General features: G+C 46.6%; 2 protein-coding genes across 11 annotated transcripts in view; both read right to left on the bottom strand.

Annotated features, from left to right (window-relative positions):
* The window catches only part of HECTD4 (HECT domain E3 ubiquitin protein ligase 4), a 71,657-nt gene extending 70,092 nt beyond the window's left edge, over positions 1-1,565 (bottom strand). For all 9 annotated transcript variants that reach the window (XR_013957955.1, XR_013957956.1, XM_080628935.1 and 6 more), the window contains exon 1: positions 1,142-1,565. Coding sequence is in view for 7 of the 9 variants with exons in the window: in XM_080628935.1 (XP_080485061.1) it covers positions 1,142-1,312 (171 nt within the window). In the remaining 2 variants the exon portion in view is untranslated. The remainder of the gene's footprint in view (positions 1-1,141) is intronic.
* A 12,426-nt stretch (positions 1,566-13,991) lies between these two features.
* Positions 13,992-18,215, bottom strand: RPL6 (ribosomal protein L6). Of its 2 annotated transcripts, none has more exons than XM_080628672.1 (7): positions 18,083-18,215; positions 17,212-17,469; positions 17,022-17,120; positions 16,078-16,221; positions 15,242-15,290; positions 14,654-14,838; positions 13,992-14,185 (listed from the first exon to the last, which is right to left on the bottom strand). In XM_080628672.1, exons 2-7 carry the CDS (start codon positions 17,467-17,469, stop codon positions 14,033-14,035), a joined length of 888 nt encoding a protein of 295 aa, XP_080484798.1. In that variant the 5' UTR covers positions 18,083-18,215; the 3' UTR covers positions 13,992-14,032. The 2 variants fall into 2 exon arrangements, with proteins under 2 accessions (XP_080484798.1, XP_080484797.1); XM_080628671.1 differs by lacking the exon at positions 18,083-18,215 and adding an exon at positions 17,803-18,074.
* Positions 18,216-18,432: the final 217 nt, after the last annotated feature.

Genomic DNA, 18,432 nt, shown 5'->3' with positions numbered 1-18,432 from the left:
TCATGGGAGCAGCTCATGTTCCCATCCCAGTGCCACATCACACCGAAAAGAAAACGCACATTCAGCAGGAAAATATCTTTCCCTAGATAAGGCTGGGGGAAGTTTTTATACACACCATAAAGATTCCACGTCATGAGGTGAACAATGATGTTGTCAGAAGTGCAAGGCAGGCTCACGGGCTCTTCATAGCAACACGACAGTGAGCAGCCAAAGCCTCCCTAAAGGGGTTTTCGCCATAAATGCTCGTGACCTAATAGCACACAGATAAAGCCCCTGCTGAACCATCCCCTCTCAGCTCACACCACTCAGCTCCTCTGACAAAGACCCTGTGTCATTGCAAGCCACATTGCTGGAGAAGAGGGCGGGGTGAAAGAAGAGAAGGGAGGCACACAGGGAGGAAAAAAAAATGCAGTCTACAAAATAGATGCAACCTACAATCGGTGACATTCAGTCCTTCACCAGCTTCTCATGAGATAAAGCAGCTGTACCATCTGCCTGCAGCCAAAACCACCAGCAGCTTTGAGAATGTAAAAAAGCTGGAATGAAGCTCAGCAGCCCTCCTGGCTCTCTAATAATGATCCCTGTCAATAGCCTAAATAAAGCACCCAGACACCCCAGTACCCTGAGTACCTTATTGTAAAGCTGACTAATTACAAACCAGCTGAAAGTAACAGCAAAAAGGTACAAAACCATGAATAAAAATGAGTGGGCCAAAGGCCACACTGGAATACATGACTGTGGTTCGGGTTTCCTAACCCTGCTGATTCAAAACAAGGAGGTAGCACCAACACTTCACTCTCCATCTTCATCAGCACCTCACCACTCTCCTGCCCGGCTCCACTTTCATCGTTATTTGAAATAAATTAAGATTGACTTAAAACAAGTAGACTGCCTCAATACCACTTGGCCCCACAGCCCAGAGCTTTCACCCTGCATCCGCATCCACCATTCTCCATCCCGGCCCCACCATCCTCCCCTAGTCATCCTCCCTGCGCCCTCCCCCGTCCCACAGCACCATCCTCCTGGCCTCAGGCCCCCACTGCCGCCCTCCTCACTCCCCCGAGAGCATCCTCCTCACCGCTGCCTCGACCCTATCCTCCCGTCCCTCTCCTCAGCGCGGGGGGCCGCCGGCCCGGCTCACCTCCAGCTCGGTGTCGCCTGGCTCGGCCACCCCAATGATCTCGCTGGGCAGCTCGGCCAGGTCGGTGACCCGTATCAGCCCGTCGTGCAAGAAGATGGTCTCCTCCTTCACCGACAGCCACTGGGCCGAGTCGGTGGCCGCCGCCGCCGAGGCGCCCGCCGGAGACCCCATGGCGCGGACGGCGGGGGGGCTCCGCAGGGCTGAGGCGAGGCGGGTCCCGCTACCCTCCCATGGCGGGGGCAGGGCGGGGGCAGGCGGGTCCCCAGCGGCCTGGGTGCCGGACAGCCGGAGCGCGGTGGGGAGCAGCGAGGAACGGCGCGTTGCCACCGCGGCACCGGCGGAACGGGGACCTCCGGGAGCCGCCGTGCCCGCCCGCAGCCACCACGTCCCACTCCCTCCTCACACACACAGGTGACAGCACGACGCCATGTTGGGGGCTGAGGCGGGCCCGGCATGCACCGCGCGAGGAACAATACACCCTCCCCCCTCCCGGCCCCGCGGGGCTCCGCCTCCCGCCGGGCCCGTCCCCCGGCGCCCTTCGGTGCCGCCCCCGGTGCTCCGCCTCGTCCCGCTCCTTCGCACCTTGGGCGCCGAGCTCAGCGCCTCACCTTCACCCCTCCGGAGCCGTCCTCCTCAGCGCCTCGTCCCGCACCTTGGGCACTCCCCTCAGCGCCTCACCTCAACCCCTCTGCGGGGCCGCCCCCTCACGGAATGGCGGCTCCCCTCAGCGCCTCACCTCCCTGCGCCCAACGGCCGCTTCCCTCAAGCGCCGCACCTCGACGGTGGGGCTGTTCCCATCAGAGTTTCCCTCTTCAGCATCAACTTGGATAGCCAGGGTCCCTCTGAAGCTACCCTTTTCCATGGAGGACTGATCCCTCTTGGTGCCTCACGTTCCTCACAGGTAGTTTTCCCCCTCCTGACACCTTTGGTCACCCTTCATTTTGACTGCCCTCCTCTCTTTCCAGAACGTCCTCTCTTTTCCTTCCCTTGTCTGCCCTTCCATCACCTCCTCGAAGGAATCCTGTCACCTCTCCAGGGGCCTTTTCCCAAAGCACTTGTGAGCAAGCAGGTACGTCCCTTAAAATCTATACCTCCGCATTTATCTATGTCATGAGGACTCCAGAGGGCATGAAGCAAAAAGTTCACTTCACCAGAGGATGTGTGGAAAAAAGGAGATCTGAACTAAAATTGACACTTCTTTCTCCAAGCCTCTCTCTTTTGGGCATCATGATGTACCCTTCCCCATTTCCTACCAGTCTGATTTCACACCCGGTTGCCTCAGACCTCCAGCCCAGGTTCAGAGCAGCACCAAGTGTCACAAGCAGCTGTACCACAGTGTTCAGCAAAGCACATGCTTGTGAGACAAAGCGTGTTAATGAGAAGGACATGACGATAAATGTTACATATTTTTAGTGTGCAATTACTGTGGGAATTCCCATTGCAAGCAACTGCTTTTCATGACTCTGCACAACTGAGCGGAGATGGAGCACTGCGTTTATTTGTTTGATCAGATTAAATTATTTACTCTATTGGTGCATTGCAACAAATGTGCTGTGGTATTGGAGGAAAAGTGTATTCAAAGCTGTAGCAAAACAAGATCTACTGCCAGTGCTTTCCATCCTATTAAATCCGGTTGGGAAGAAGCATCTTTTCTGTGTAATGGACCATCGCTCAACTTATGGCCCACATAAAGTGTCTTTATATCACTGATTCAGCTGCGTGAGCATTCACACAGTTGCATAGTTTTACCTCTGAGGCTGGTTCAGACAACATCAGATTCAGGTAAATTCATGAGTGGTTGGTTGTGGATCTGTGTGGTAGCTCAATACACTGTATTGGGTGGGATATCATTGCCATTCATGTATTGGAGAGCAGAAGAGTCTCCAGGCTTGCTTTTATTATAGAAATAGATAATTATTTGTGCTAGAGAGTGTGATTTTGAGCAGAGAGAGTACAGAGACTTGGTATTAAAGATTTCTGTAAGAAAGAGACCATTGATGGGCATCTGTTATTTTTGGTCAAGACATAACACAGGGAACAGCAGCTGCAGATGGACATATCCATAGATATGAAATCCACCCTGAACCTCCTGCAGGAGCCCTGCTACTGCTCCAAAGTGAATACTGAGATTTAAAGTATTTATGGCAGGTGGGACATGGCAGCTGAGTTCTGGCAGTTGACATAAGCTGTGCTCACAAGGCCTCCCTTGGAGAGGTGGGAAAGATGCTGAGGTTAGATTAGTCATAGGATTTCATTGCAAGATAGTGGCTGGTGTTACCAGAGTAGGAGGTTTACATTGTTTTAATTCTTCACGTCAGACTGGAATAGAGGAAGAGAAACACAAAGTGTGTCTATGTTTTAGTGGGAGTAACACTTAAAACAACTTCTGTCTTCAAATTTTTTAGTATTGTCATGGTACTACTTGAGTATCTTCCACAAAATCAATACAAATAGCAGAGCTGGGGGTAAAATGGGATGTTCACTTCACAAGCACCGCTCATGCAAGGAATGCTAGTCAACAGAAAGGATTTGCTGTGTTTTGTAGAGGTGGCCGTGTTCTGGATGTAGCTGTTGTTCTCCAAAGGTCTGCTCCATAGGCTGGGTAACCCAGGATGAAAATTCTTTGTCTCCAGCTCTCACATGCTCTTTCCAAGGCCTTCTGGACTGCTTTATCCCAGAGGAATATGGTTGTCAGAGTAGCTCCCAGATGGAGAGTCAGGGTTTGATATAGCTGTCGATTTAATCCACTAATTGCTTTGAAATACAAACCAAGGCCCTGTATTAGAGTAAGGAGCTGACTCAGAGCTGAAAGAGAAGGATGTGGAGCTGTGGGTACATTCATACCAGGCTAAGCACAGAAAGAGCTGCATGGCTAAATAATGTACTGTCCAGAGGCTGCTTTCATCATTGGACTGGAGTTGGTGGCTAGTTTCTCCCAGTGAGGATCCTGATACAAGTGTTTTTGTGTGGTAAGTAACCTGAGCAGCCCCTGAGAGCAAAGCAGGAGAACCGGAGAACTCTGAACTGGAGATTGTGCCAACATTTCAGAAATCCCTTTTAGCTATATTCGTGTGAAGACATCCCAGGCTGAACCAAGGGCTTGTTTACCATTGTATAGTTATTTATTTGCTTATTTTGAGTTCTTCTAAATTGTATTGATTTAGCAATTCAAAGTTAAAAATCAGGTATTGATGTAGTCTAATGCTGTAAACCTGATAAATGTGTCCTATCCTGCCTCAGGTAAATAAAACCATTACTAGTAAATGTAAGATTTCCTAAGTTATTTTAGGTGCTTATCATTCAGGAATTATCAGCATTTTGTACAGTGCATGAGCTTCCATAGCATGGAATGCTGACATAGCTTTCTACATTAAATTTTCAATAGTAGGGCCCTGCAATGAATTCAGCAAATATAATGCATTTTGTCTGCATCTGCTACAGAAGAAGTTGTATAATATAATGGGAAAAAAATATTTTTGTTCTGCATGTCACCAGAAAATGTCAGCTGGAACTTCAATGAAGCATTCAGAAGTACTGCAGTGACTACAAAGAAGTCTCGTACTACATTGTGGGGATGGTGGAACTTAAAAAAACAGACTAGAATAACTTTGTGATGCAAATCGTCAAGCTGAAGACATAAACCCCTTAACTTTTAAATAAACTTGTACAGAAAACCAGTCTTTTGCAGATGGGGAAGCTGCTGTGGTCATGTCTGCCCCTGTGGTAGGGGCAGGCTCTGGAATGAGGTTTTTGATGTGCAGGTCTGTTGTCCTGCAGCGGAATGTGCCCTTGTGCTTCTCTGTCCATCACCGTTACTGAGATTTAGCAGAAGATGCTCATGGTTCTGTGAGCTGAAAATGGAAATTCACTTTTTGTACTTCGTATTGACCATTTGCACTCACATAAATGGGATTTAAAGGAACATTGTCTCACCCTCCAGTTTAATTTTATATTAACAGCTGTAACGTAGGGTGGACATTCGTTTCATCCTGAGGCTTTGCTGTACATCCTTCTGTTCATTTAGAAATGGCAGTTTCAGTTTTAATGGCCATTGTGGCATCAAGAAGTGTGTGAAACAGAAGAAATAGTTGCTATTTTTATGTGGTCTGCAATAACTAGATTTCTATACCCTGAATCCTGGCTTCTCTGCCCAGTACTTGCTATTTAGAGAGCCCAAATGGCATCATTAATAAGACCTCTAAGCAAGGAGTAGTGGCATTTCATGGCATACTAACTGTGATTAAAAAATACAGTTTCTTCATTTTTCTCTAAGTAAAACTTAGAAAGGACTGAAGTGGAAAGAATGAGTATTTGACAGAGGAAAAAGAACAAATGACAGTGAAATAGAATAATTCCAAACTTCAGAAATGTGTTTTAATTTTTAATGCTTTTAATTGCAAAGGAAAAATAGTCACATTTTTCTCATTTTGATATGTTAGCAATAATCGCCAGAGAAGACTGACTGATAGCAAGGTAGGCTTGAGGAAGGAAGAGCAAATAAAAAGAGGTTTTTATTAACATGAATAAGGATCATTTTATTATAGGAAACAGGAGTCTGAATCACCTACCTCACAAAACCAGCCTTAGTTGAATTGGCCATGAAACAAATGTAAAATATAGAATCATAATAAAAGTGCTGGAATGTTTTCTTAGAGGCGATCCAATCCTGTGTTGTGAGCCAAGCTGTCACCACAGTACTTGTGACACATGCTTGTCATGTCTGAAGGCTCCACCTGCAATCTCTTCCATTGTTGAATTGTCATTATGGTTGGGGAGTTTCCTAATGCTCAATTAAACTTGTGTTGCTGTAATTTCAGTTTTTGTAGGCACAGAGAAGAGTTTATTCCTTCCACTAATGCACAGCCTTTTCTCATCGTCTCTGCACTAAATAATCCCCATCCTTTCCCACTTTCTCTAGGCCATGTCCTTTGGAAGTCTGATCATTCTTCTGCTCTTTGGCATTTCTTCCAACTTGTCCACATCTCTCTTGAGTTGCTGGTACTTTAGATGAAGCCTTACTGGTGTGAAATGGTTTGGACAGACTTCTGTGTCTTCTGTGCATTGCTCCTCTTAAGTGCCTTGGTATCATCTTTGCTTTGCAGCTGTATGATATTGTTGACTCACGCTGTGCTTGTAAATGAAATAACAACTTGGGCTTCAATTCTGTTTATGGTATTTCACATGCAGAAACAAAGCAAGCTGGCATTTAGCATCACTCTTGCTAATCTCATGTCTCATTCTCTTACTCAAGAATTTAACGCAAGTAGCCTTTTATGGAGGGAAGTATTTAAATGCTGCCCATCAGTGAGGAAGAGAGTGTTTGGGAGCTCAACAGATCCCTCAGTGGTTGTCCTGAATTTCTAATGTCTCAGAAGACTCATTATTAATACCCAAAAATAGGTAGGTTTTAAATACAGCTGTTCTGTACGGGTTTAAAATTCCATCTCCCTGAAAACTGGTGCAGTGAAATGAGGAAAAAAATAATGAAAAAAGTCTGCTACAACATCCTACTCAATGTTGTAAAAATCTAAATGTAACAAGGTGGATTTATATAATTGATAGATATTATTATAAGGTCCACTGTATAAAGTGTTTCTCAGAGAGAATTTGAAAATGAAGTGGCTTTTGAGTTTTTATTATCTTTGCCTTTTACTTGAAATTCACAGATAAGTTCCTAGATCCTGTGAAGTCTTAATGAACAGGTTTTCACAGGCATTGTTGCACTAACTACCCCTGTTCCTGAGAAAAGGAAGCCAGGTCAATGAATCCCTGGCCTTAGTAAATGCTATAGTCTATCTTGATTTTCTCTTCAGTGGTGACAGGCTTTCAAAACAAACCTAAAACTGAAAGCCACTAATTGAGAACTGAAACCATGCAGCAAATTGAATGCCTTTTGCTCTGGGAGAACAATGTTGCCGTCTGTGTGGTGTGGTTTTGCAGCTGTAAGTGCCCACATCTCCAAAGGTGCTCTTCCCAGAGCACCTGCCTCCTCTTCCTTTCTATCTAGAAATATTTCTCCTGTTTTTCCAGTATCTCTTTCCCATAATTTCCAGACAATAATTTGCTTTTTTTTACTCTTAAAAAAAAATTACAATAAAGACACAGCAAGTGAACAAGTGAATAGCATATAAATGTGAGTGAGACAAAAAAAGGATATAGGTATTGTCTGTGGCTCTGTTAGGGAAGAAATGTTGCTGATCTCTGCAAGAGGTGCATATTCCAATGCTCACTATGACTATGACTCACCTGTTTTTCCCTCTGTTCCTTACAGCCAGATGGCATGAAACAGTAAAGGCCAAATAATTCATCATTCTACAGACTTGTGATGGACTGGCCCCCAGAAGAATCCAGGCTGATTGAAAATCTTTTCATATGCTACAGGTAAGACAGTTCCTTCATTTGTAACATTGCAGAGTTGGGTTTCTAAATGCTGCAGTGAAATGTAAACTGCTAATAAAATCCTGGTCTTGACAGGTAAAAGTCACTCTTTTCTGGAACTGCTTTATAAACCTTTGACTTTATGCTTCACAACATAGCAGTGTTTCTTTAAAAAGAACACCATCACAAGCACCCTACAGCTAAACCATGAAGAACAGTTAATTGCCCTTCAACTGAAATAACTCCATGAGCAATCAATCGATGAAGAACTGAGAGTAGCACTATCTGTCAGTCATCCACAGCCAGCTGACTGTTTGGAGGCCAGCACTGCTGCCTTCCTTGGATTATTGGGTCACAAATAGACCCAATAGTCAGCCCAGCCATTCACATGCAACACAGCAACTACATGACACGTGTTGTGCTCATTCCTCCAGATTGTTGTCATATGGCTGTTGATTGTGCATGACAAACACATGAAAAAGCCATTTCTCAGGCTTGATGATCCAGTCTGCCCAGGCTTGGTTTGGTGGCCAGTTGAATGACATGAAAAGTTGCAGCTGGGGGTGACAGGATGGGAAGAGTAATAGAAATTCTAATGAATATTCTTACAAAATCCCCAGGAGACAGCTCATGCTGGGGCACCCAGCTCAGGTGCTTGTGAAATCAGCTGTTATTTCATGTAAGCCCAATAGTTGTGATGCTATTTGTATTATTTTAATTCCTTTGATTCAAGCTGATAACCAGTTTGGAGGTTACTGAGTTGCCTGTGCTACATGATGATGCTAGACATGGCCTTGATGAAGTCCTGTTTATTTATGAAGCGTGAAAAAGTCTTCTTTCCTAGAATGTTGGGTTAAGTAAAGCTCAGACTTTGCACAGTGCTTTGACCAAGGCCAGTATTTTGAGAAAAATAACCAACAAAAGTGCACTCTCAGTTTCCTCTTGCATCAGCAGACACGAAAAGCCATTTTCCTTTCTCCCTCTCTCCCTGACGTGTGCACATGTTTGGGTTTTATCTCTCACACAAACACAAAGCTCCAGATCTCAAATGCCCTTTTTGCACTTTCTGTGTCAGCCCCAAGGGAAGCCATGCGAATAATGTGCAATGTACAGAAGCTTTGCTATGTGCCTGTCATTGTTTCAGCTCTCTGATTCTAGAGAGGTATTTGTTAGTCTTTTTGTGCTTATTTTAAGGAACAGTTATGGTTACCCACCAATTTCTGTGAAATTCCATGAAACAGATCTTCATTCCAGCTTAGCAGGACATTCACACCAGTAATTTGAATACTAGTTTTACCTAAACATCTCCAGTAACACATTTTGAGGGTGCATCACTCTTTTTAGGGTCTTCATATTTCCTTGTTCTGAAAACCAGCCTTCCTCCCTGGTATATCGAGCACATATGCTTGCTGCCTGGACTGGTTTTGTACATTTGATCTTTGTATTTATTTCCTTGTGTGAAAATGGGCATTTTGAACAATAGGATACCATGTGTGGCACGTGGTGAGATCTGAAAGCCTTAATTTTAAAAACAATTACATCCTAAGTGCATCTGTCAAGTGAGTGGAAAACCTCTACATCAAGTAGGACTGACAAAAGAGATGAAGATGTAATTGCTTCTGGTTTAGTCTATTTTCTTCATGAGGTTTAAAGCCTTTCCTAGTGGTCCTTGGGTGGTTCCCTGCATCCCACCGACTTGCTCCAATGGATTGAATAAATCATTTTATCTTTGTGCACAGATAATGGCAGTTTTTACCTCCACTGGGTGTCAAGAGGCCAATGTGCACAGTGTATGTCAACTACAAGAAGTTGCTTATTATGGTCATTGCAGGCAAAATGTCAGGAGCTGCTAATTGGACAAAATGGAGAAACACAGAGTGTCACCGCTCTAAAGAATCTAAATCTTTTAGCTGTGCTGTCCTGTACAAATCTAACGGACTAAGTTCTGCAAAAAAATGACATTACAACTGATAAATGGGGCTGTGAAAACATTCATTCCTCATGTACCTGGGCCAGTCTTCAACACACTGTTTTTATTTTTTAGTATTAAACGTTGATATCATTTCAGTAGGGGAAGATGAGAATAATGGAGCAGGTTCCGTCCTTGGTGTCATGCAAGCACAGACTTTTTATTCTTTGATGTACTTCAGAGCACTGTTGTAAGTTGTATGTCTGCAGAAGTTTAAAACTCTTGAGACAGGATCTGAGCAAGTATTACTGCTGCTCTGCAGGAATGTGAACACTGACCTCACTGAAATGAAGTTATTTGCTCAGGATCACATGAGAAAGAAAAACTAATTTCTTTAATGTCAAGTAATATTTTGACTCCCACACTTCTCTCTCCTTAGCATTGTTACCACTAGTAAGTGTTTATTCTGGTGTACTGTGGAGCATGAGTAGGTCATAGTTGCTGGCTGTGTGTACAATCTATCATGTAAAGTCATTTCCACTGAGAAAAAAAAACATTGAAATAATGGGGGGGGAAAACCAGGATAAAATGAGCCCCAAAAGGCGGTCAGCTACAAAAATGGGGTTTGACTCTGTGTCTGTGAAAGGGTCAAAACTGGTCTCATCTATAAAACTCCCAAACAATAAACAAGCAATGAAAAAGCAGCTCAACAAACAAGGAATGTCCTGACTGCTTGTTGGCAGGCGTGTTATCCACAGAGAACCATCACAGCCCAGCCCTCCTGTGTGACTCAGTGTAAAGGCTGTTTGCAGCCGGTGGGACTGGCTCCCTCTGCTCAATCAGTGGCTTCCTGAACAATGAGGGGAAAAAATAATGAGAACTATGATGAATAATGTCCTTATAAAAATATTAATTTAATTGCTCTAATTGCTTAAAGAATGAGTTGTCAAGTGCTTAGTGCAGACTGTAATGCAGGAGAACTGGAGAAGTCAAATTAACGGGTTAATAGGTCCCCTTTGCTTGCATCCTCACATCCCACACTGGGAGCTTCAGATGCTGTCTCCAAACCAGAATAGGAGCAGGAGCTCCCCACAGGATTATAGCATTTGTGTGACTTGCTACATCAGGACAATAATGGTGAGAGAAAGTGTAATGGGGTTTACATGACTCCCCTGTGCAATTTTAGATCTCTTAGACCAAGCTGCTTATGTGTCCATCCTGTAACAGAGTAATAGCTGATAAAATCAGAGGAGTCACTGATATCTGTATATTGGTGTTATTTGCTTAATCTCCTAAACAGCAAACTGGGAACATTCTCTACAACCCAGCACTGGAAAGTACTTAGTCTTGCAAATATGCCTCGATTTCTCCTAAGGGTCCTAATCCCAGAAGCAAAGCTATTGTCTGCCTTCCCAGGACCGTCAACCAATGCAACTGCAGGGATGGACACAGCCCCTCTGGGCAGGACTGAATCCACAGGTCATGTCACAGAGGAAGCTAATAGGTAAAAATAGGTGTCTGTAGATAATAAGGCATTGCATCTCATTACCAATTCCCTGAGAAAGCCAACATCCCTCTATCATTCCTCTCAAAAGGATGCTTTCTTATAATTACATCTCACTTTATTAGGCAGCTGAAGGAAAGAGCACGTTTAATGCTAATGAAGTGCTGCTGTGGTTGAGTCTGTCACTATTTTTGGAGCCACACATCTCCAGCACTTTTGATTGGGTGAGGGAGGCTTTGGATGTCTCCAGCTTCTGCTGTGGGGGCTGCACAGGGAAAAGCAATGACTCAGCGAGCCAGGACTGCAGAGCTGGTTACATGCTCAGAATGAGAAACGCCACGGGACAGCGAGAACACACACAAAAGCTCTTTATGTGGTGGAAGGATTTTTCAGGTAGTGGATAGCATTATCTAGATCAAACAATCCTTCTGAATATTCACTTTGTGTCAGTTATCTGCACAGGCCTTGTTTTTCCACTTTTCCACCTATTAGCTCAGAGCATTTCAGAAAAAAAAGCCAAGATTTCACAGAACTTCAGGGAAATATTTCCAAGGTTAGGAGTGAGACAAGTCACAGCTGTCCACCAGCACCAATCCTGACACAGATGAGGGCTTTCCTGGCTCCATTTTCTGCAGCAGAGCTGAGGAGCTGCTCAGGATCATGAAGGCATCATTTAGTGTTAAAATCTGACTTAAGAGCAAGTACCCCCTGGGAGCAGGCCTGCTCCCACCCCCCTTTGTGCCAACATCAACATTCAGCTGGTTCCACAGTGACTCAATTCAGGATGTAAACAAGAATATTCATTCCTTCCTCTCTCCCCACCTCACAGGGTTGTTACTGGTCACCACTAGTCAACCAAGGTCAGGATGGGGGCAAGGGAGGCATGGGAAGCACCTGAGACCCTTTCTGCACACCAGGACCTGTTAAGACAACTAAATTACATTACCACATCACTTCCTGACAGCACTCTGGCAGCCAGAGCCTCCCCTTCTGTAAACAAGGTTAATGGTTCCAAGTATCATTTCATGTCTTCTGATACACAAACGAGGAATGTGTCAGAGTAATCAACAATTATAGCAAATACCACTGTATCTAAATGCCTTGTTACTCTTAGACTGCCCCACAGGGCTGTGTTGTTACTACAACCTCCCTGTTCCTGGAGGGGAAGGGATGACTGAAGCACTAGCACCTCTTACCTGTTCTCTTAAGACTGCAACTGTGTGACCACATCTTGGTTTGCTACAATTTTGATCAAGATGTTTACTTGCTGGTTTTGGACTTTTCTTGTTTAAGTGTTTCCATATACAACGTTTACTAAAGTGAGCTTTCTAGGCATAATGGGTTAAGATCTTTCTTTGGTAGAATCAGTAAATGTATCTTGGTCCTGGCAGTGAGATGCACACAACACTTGTGTATCTTCTCAGAGCTGATTTATGTAAACAGGCAGTCCCACCACTTCAGTAAAAGCTCATGTCAACTAAAGAAACCTCTGACTATACCATTATCCTTATCCAGCACATGATGTGCCTCATTGCAGTCATAGTTCCAGTGACAGGGAAGAAGAAAGAACACCTCCTGAAGTAGATACAGCACAGAGCCACAGACCTGCACCCAGCCCACAGGCTCCGAGCACTGCACCTAGCAGAGCTTGCTCCCTGGCTCCCTCTGCTGAACCTCATAACATTTAACGTTACCAAGAGGAAGATGATGGAAGAGTGACCAGTACTGAACACTTCTGTACTCTGCACCACCAGCCAGCATCAACTCTGAAGGCGGCTGTAGCCCCTTGGTGCTGGAATCCACTGAGCCCGGTATTCTGCAGGCATGGGATATTCAGCAGCTCCAGAGCACTTCAGTTCTGATTCCTCCTCTCCAGCGAGTGTGGTTGGTTTATAACATCAAGACCCCCATCTCAGTGAGGTTCTATTACTCCCTTTTCTTGAAGCTGGCATGAATTTAATGAAATCTTTACTCCTTGTCAAGTCTGACCCCACTGGCTACTTTCAGCTAAAAATTAATAGGAAGACAGATGGTGCCATTACATAAGCCTCAGCTCCTGTCTAAGTCTGGCTGAGGGAGAGCCTGAGTGTGCCAGGTTTGTTAGTCTGTACATCCTCAGTCCTTGTAAGAGAGAGCTACTGCTGCCCTAGCATCTGGTAACTGACCTCAACAGACAAACAAACCAAACAGGACCTTCTCATCTCACTTTCTGCCAGGTTTTGAGATAGAAAAATTGTTGGAGACTCTGTAAACAGTTACCCAGATAGGAAAATACCTTCACAGAAACAACCTGCTGGAATCTCATTTCTGAGCCTATGGAATAGGGAATGATGCTTTTACTTTTTGATCACAGCAGGTAGTATTTCTCCTGACTGAAAGTGCTACATCCCACATGGATAAACAATAGGAAATAAAGATGGGATTTGGGAAGGAACATGCATCAATTTTGGTTTGATTCTGGGATAAGTTACTCTGCATAGGGTATTCCCAGTGTTTTTCCACTTTAAACTGCAAGACCTAGCTCTAAGAAGTTGCTGTATTTCCTGAGCTTTATGTAGCAATTGATGGATCAAACCTGTTCCTCCCAACCCCACTGTACAACCCCTCTAGGATGCTTGGGAGTTACCACCTGGCAGTGGCTTGTCACAAAGACCTGGTTCTTCACAAGAGATACCCAAAGCACTGGTTTCAGCACAGAAAGGGTGCAGAGAAATCCACCAGCATAGACACTGGGCTGGATTTTATTCTGCAATGGGATGGGAGTCAACTCAGTATTTATATCCACTATCCAAACCAAAATCTATTCGTTTTCCTTTGCCCATTTCTACCTCCCCAATTCATTAAGAAAGCTGAATTCTTGTTTATACTAAATAGTTTTAAATAGCCCCAACAACTACAAACCAAAACCAACCAACCAAAACCCTCACCACTCCAAATTCTAGTCAACTCCATCTAGCCCCTCAGAATGCTACACAAGCAGTTTTCCTACCCGTTAAACACGCATTGCAAGACCTGTGCAACATGTTCTATCACAGACTGCAATGAAGACAGCAGAGATCCTGGTTTTTCCTTTGAATTTAATGTGGTGCTTTCAGGGCAGTTAGAACACCAATTTGTGAGGATAAACTCCATTGGAGAGACAGAATGTAGAACGCAGGTACCCACGGAGCTGAGGCACCTTCTTGATTTGCGCCAGGATCTGGGAATCCACCGCCTTCTGGTCCGACTTGCGCTGCTCCGTTATCTCGTATTTCTAGGAAGTAAAAAGAACAAGGTTAAAATCCTGCAGACCCTTCCAAGGAATGAGAAAATTCAGGGCAAATCCCCAGTTCTGGCATTTTCAAGGAATCTTGTCTCTATTTGTTCTAAATAAGGCGGTAGGAGACCGGAGGTGGCAGAGAGAACTGGAGCCACTCTCTGGCTCACGCTGCTGATATTGGAGCCAGCAACACAGTGTTCACAAGTTGTTTCTCAGTCAGAAAAGATCTTTACCTGGAGTTACCACTGCTGCTGCTCTGCTCAGGTACAAGCAGGAAAGAATCTCCAAGTTTACAAGGGGTTTATCTCAGTGCTGACAGATTAATTCATTTTAACGGCATTATCCCACTTACTGAGGGCCACTTAAAATTCCACTGTCCATTTGTTTAATGGCATTTCCCCCTTCCAGCCTGCCTGTATGTAACAAGGGTACTTGGAAAGAAGAAACAATCATGTTCCTTACTTCCTTCTCAGTGTCAAAGATCTCGCCTTCCTGGTGCTTGGGCTTCCGCAGCCTCTTCTTCTTGAAGTATGCATCAGTGAGATGCTTGGGAATTTTTACTCCAGAGATATCCACCTTTGTAGATGTAGCAATAACAAATTTCTGATGGGCCCTACGCAGAGGGACACGATTGACAACCAAGGGTCCTAAAGGCAGAGGAACAACAGAAGAGAGACCAAGGTCAGCTTTCCTGGCAACAACTACTGCTCGTATGTTAAATTTCATGAGTGGTTTCTTCAGGGATGCCTACGGCTAATACCAAACAATCAACAAAGCCCATCCCCACAGCCTCCGGAAAAGTGAGAAAACTTCCTGATCTCTTCCGGAAGCTTCATTATCTCCCTTCCACCCCCTGGAAGGTCACAAAACGTCATTCCACGGTTAAGTGAACACATGATGAGCCAGACAACTCACATGCAGATCTGTAGTGCTACTGACCCCAGAGACAAACTGGAGCTTTAACAAACTAACACCCAAAAAAACCCCAAATGCACAAAAGCTCCCAAACAAACAAAAACTCATCATCACACTCGTACGTCAGTTTTTTACCTGTAACAAGCAAAAGGCCAGTATCAAGCTGCTTCAAGAAGACGACACGCTGCAAAGAGAAGAGACGCAACATCAGGCCCCAGCTCTGAAGTACTGCAGCCAAACAGGGACTGTGCCCACACCTGGCCCTGTCACTGGTACAAGCATCAACAACCCACCCAGAGATGCAACCGCTGTGCAAGCTGAGCTATCGACACTTCCCAGAGCACAGCGGTGTCAGACGCACCTCATCTACAACAGATCCTGGCTCTTCACCCTCTTTATCAGTCAATGCTGAGCAAAGCCAGTAAGTTTATGAACCTTGGCCTATTCTGCAGGACACCAGACATCTCATCAGCCCAATCCTTGGTGCAAGTTAAAGGCAAGAACTAGGTAAAAGCTAGAAGAGACCACAACACATTCCATGGTCAGAGCCATTCCCCAGCTGCATTTTATTCCTTCTGGTCAAGTCAGCTATCTCCAAACAGCATTCTTTTCAGTAATAGCACATCAAAGCAAAGAACTCCAGAAAATAAAGGATATCACTTTATGGTACCATGAACCTGCACGCTTCTCTGTTGCAGCAGGACTCCTCTCATTTGTCTAATCCACTGGCTTAGCCTGTTTTACTTTTAGCTCTGTGTGGAACACCGTAAGTTTGACAACTGTCTCCCCTAAAGGCAGGATGAGCAAAAGCACCTAGACAGAATTCACGACAAATTTGCAGGTTCCTGCCTAGTGGCTGTGCAGCATCCCATGAAATCAGCTGGTGAATTCAAGATGCCTTTGCTCAGCCAGAAGGGGTTCAGCACAGAAATGATGCTAAAGCCACTGAGCAGGACGAAGCTCCAGCTTACCTTGCCTCTGTGACGACCGGTCAGCAGGATCAGAACAGTCCCCGGAGTGATGGAGGCCCTCAGCCGCCTCTTGTGCTGGCTGAAGGGCTTCTTGCCATGACTCAAAAGCTTGCGAGGAACATCCTCAGTGGGATAGTACCTGGGCTGGGGAGAGGAGCAAAGTACTGTACCACCCTGCATGCCACAGGACAAAAAGCTTTTGGAGCAGTTTAGATTATTCCTCTTCTAAGAGATAGGATTCCTTTTGGAAAGATTTTTTTCTGCTGTAGCTGGCAATTCAGGAACACACAGTATTTTCTGTACAATTATGCAACAGTGAAATGGAATCATATCATAGAATCACAGCATGGTTTAGGTTGGAAGGAACCTTAAAGCTCCTCCAGCTCCAACCCCTGCCTTCCACTCCCTTCCTCCCTTCCACTGGAGCAGCTTGCTCCAAGCCCCTGTGTCCAACCTGGCCTTGAACACTGCCAGGGATGGGGCAGCCACAGCTTCTCTGGGCACCCTGTGCCAGCGCCTCAGCACCCTCACAGGGAAGAGCTTCTGCCTAAGAGCTCATCTCAATCTCCTCTCTGGCAGGTTAAAGCAGTTCCCTTGTCTTGTCCCTACAGGCCCTTGTCCCAAGCCCCTCTCCAGGTTTCCTGTGGCCCCTGTAGGCACTGGAGCTGCTCTAAGGTCTCCCCCTTAAGCAGCCTTTTCTTCTCCAGGCTGAATCAGCCCAGTTCTCTCAACTCTCTCCAGAGCAGAGCTGCTCCAGCCCTCGCAGTACCTCTGTGGCCTCTCCAAACTCAGTACATGTTTCCAGTACAGCACAGCAACACAAACGGCAGATGACCCACTCCTGCCTGCCAACCACCCTCTGAGCAACCCTACACTGCCCCAGCCCAGAGCTGCATCAGGCCAAAGCCACACAGGACAGTGCTGTCCCACAAGCTTTTCCTTACCAGTTTACGGATTTTCACCACGCGGCTGCCTCCGTTCTTGTCCCCCCCCACTGGCTTGGTGATGGTCGTGCGGGGCCTCTTTCTCTTCTTCTTTTCTATCTGTAAGTGAAGAAAAGGGAAAACGTGATATTTCACACCAAAACCAGCCTGAGGAACCTGACAGTTTAAATACAGTGTTTAAATGTCCTACCCTTGTTACTGGAGCTGTGTACTTGCGCTTGTACAGTGCTTTCCTGGCATACATAGCTGACCGGGAATACTTCCCGATGCCCCGGGCCAGGACAGGGTTCCGGCTGGCATGATGCTTCTTAACTTGCTTCTTCTTCTTCTTCTCTCCTCCTTTCTTCTGGATGGGCTTCTGCTCCAGTGGCTTCTTCTCACCCGGCTTTTTCTTAGCCGGCTTTTTCTCGCCTGGCTTTTTCTCAGCAGCCGCCTTCTCACCCGCCATCTACGGATCCAAATCAAACCCAAACCGGGACTTGTCACAAGGTGTGCAGGAACAGAATAAACGATTCTAACTCAATTCTCTGCACGGCCCTGGCAGCCAGCAACCACTCACAGCCGTGCTGGTCAAGCCAAAACCCGTTTTGTTTGCATCCATAATGCAAAACACTCCTCCGCGCTCGTTAGAGCGGCTCCATGTTCACAGAATGCCCCCCAACCCCCGCATTAACGAGCCCAATGAAGCGCCCGCCGCGCTCGGGGTACAACCACCCCGGGCTCAGGATTCCCCGGCCGCGCTGGAGCCGCCGGGCCCCGCCGGCCCTCCCCGGGCAGGTACCTGCCGAGGGCCCCAGCTCCCGGTTCTCCCCCGGGCACCGCCGCTCCCCAGACGGCTCCGGCCCCGCGCGGCCTCCGCTGCCACCGGCGGCTGGGCCTGTCCGCAGTCGGCTTAAACTCCGGCTCCACCCCGACCCCGTATCGGCCCCCGGGCTTCACTGCTGCCCTCCCGAGGGCGCCCGGCCGGGCCCGCGAGCCCAGTGCAGCCGCTCGAAGGCAGATGGCGGCGGATAACGCCCGCCGGGTCCCAGCCCTGGCCGCAGCAGCTCCGCCATCCTTACCTTCCGGGGAGGGAAAGGGGCCTACATCCGGGTACGAGTGGCCTAAAGAGAGCGCTGCGTCTGGCGTCATCACGCCGGCCGCGGTGCACTCTGGGACTTGTAGTTCGTGCAGGTGCAGTCTGCCTGAACAGCCCCGGTTCACCGGAGGGACATGACACCGGAGCCCCTGCCTCGCTCTGACGGGGCCGTACAGCGGGACAGCGGCTCCAGGGCTGGCTGCCCTACTACCTCCAGCTCCGGGCGAGGTAGAGACAAAGCTCCGCACCAACCCCCGCCCTGCCCGGTTACACGGGTTACGCTACTCCCGTGGCCGGCACCGCCGAGGCCCTCTCCAGCGCACCAGAACGGAC

The sequence above is a fragment of the Psittacula echo genome, assembly GCF_963264785.1.
Source record: "Psittacula echo genome assembly, chromosome: 13".
NCBI lineage: Eukaryota > Metazoa > Chordata > Aves > Psittaciformes > Psittacidae > Psittacula > Psittacula echo.
Note: the sequence above shows the minus strand (reverse complement) of the source record. Positions and strands in the feature narration are given on the sequence as shown.

Coding starts and splice junctions, on each gene's coding strand:
- RPL6 (XM_080628672.1), bottom strand. CDS start 17,469: ATGGCGGGTGAGAAGGCGGCTGCTGAGAAAAAGCCAGGCGAGAAAAAG. Junction 17,121..17,211: donor ACACAGCTCCAGTAACAAGG/GTAGGACATTTA, acceptor CTTCACTTACAG/ATAGAAAAGAAGAAGAGAAA. Junction 14,186..14,653: donor TCTTTGACACTGAGAAGGAA/GTAAGGAACATG, acceptor TTTACTTCCTAG/AAATACGAGATAACGGAGCA.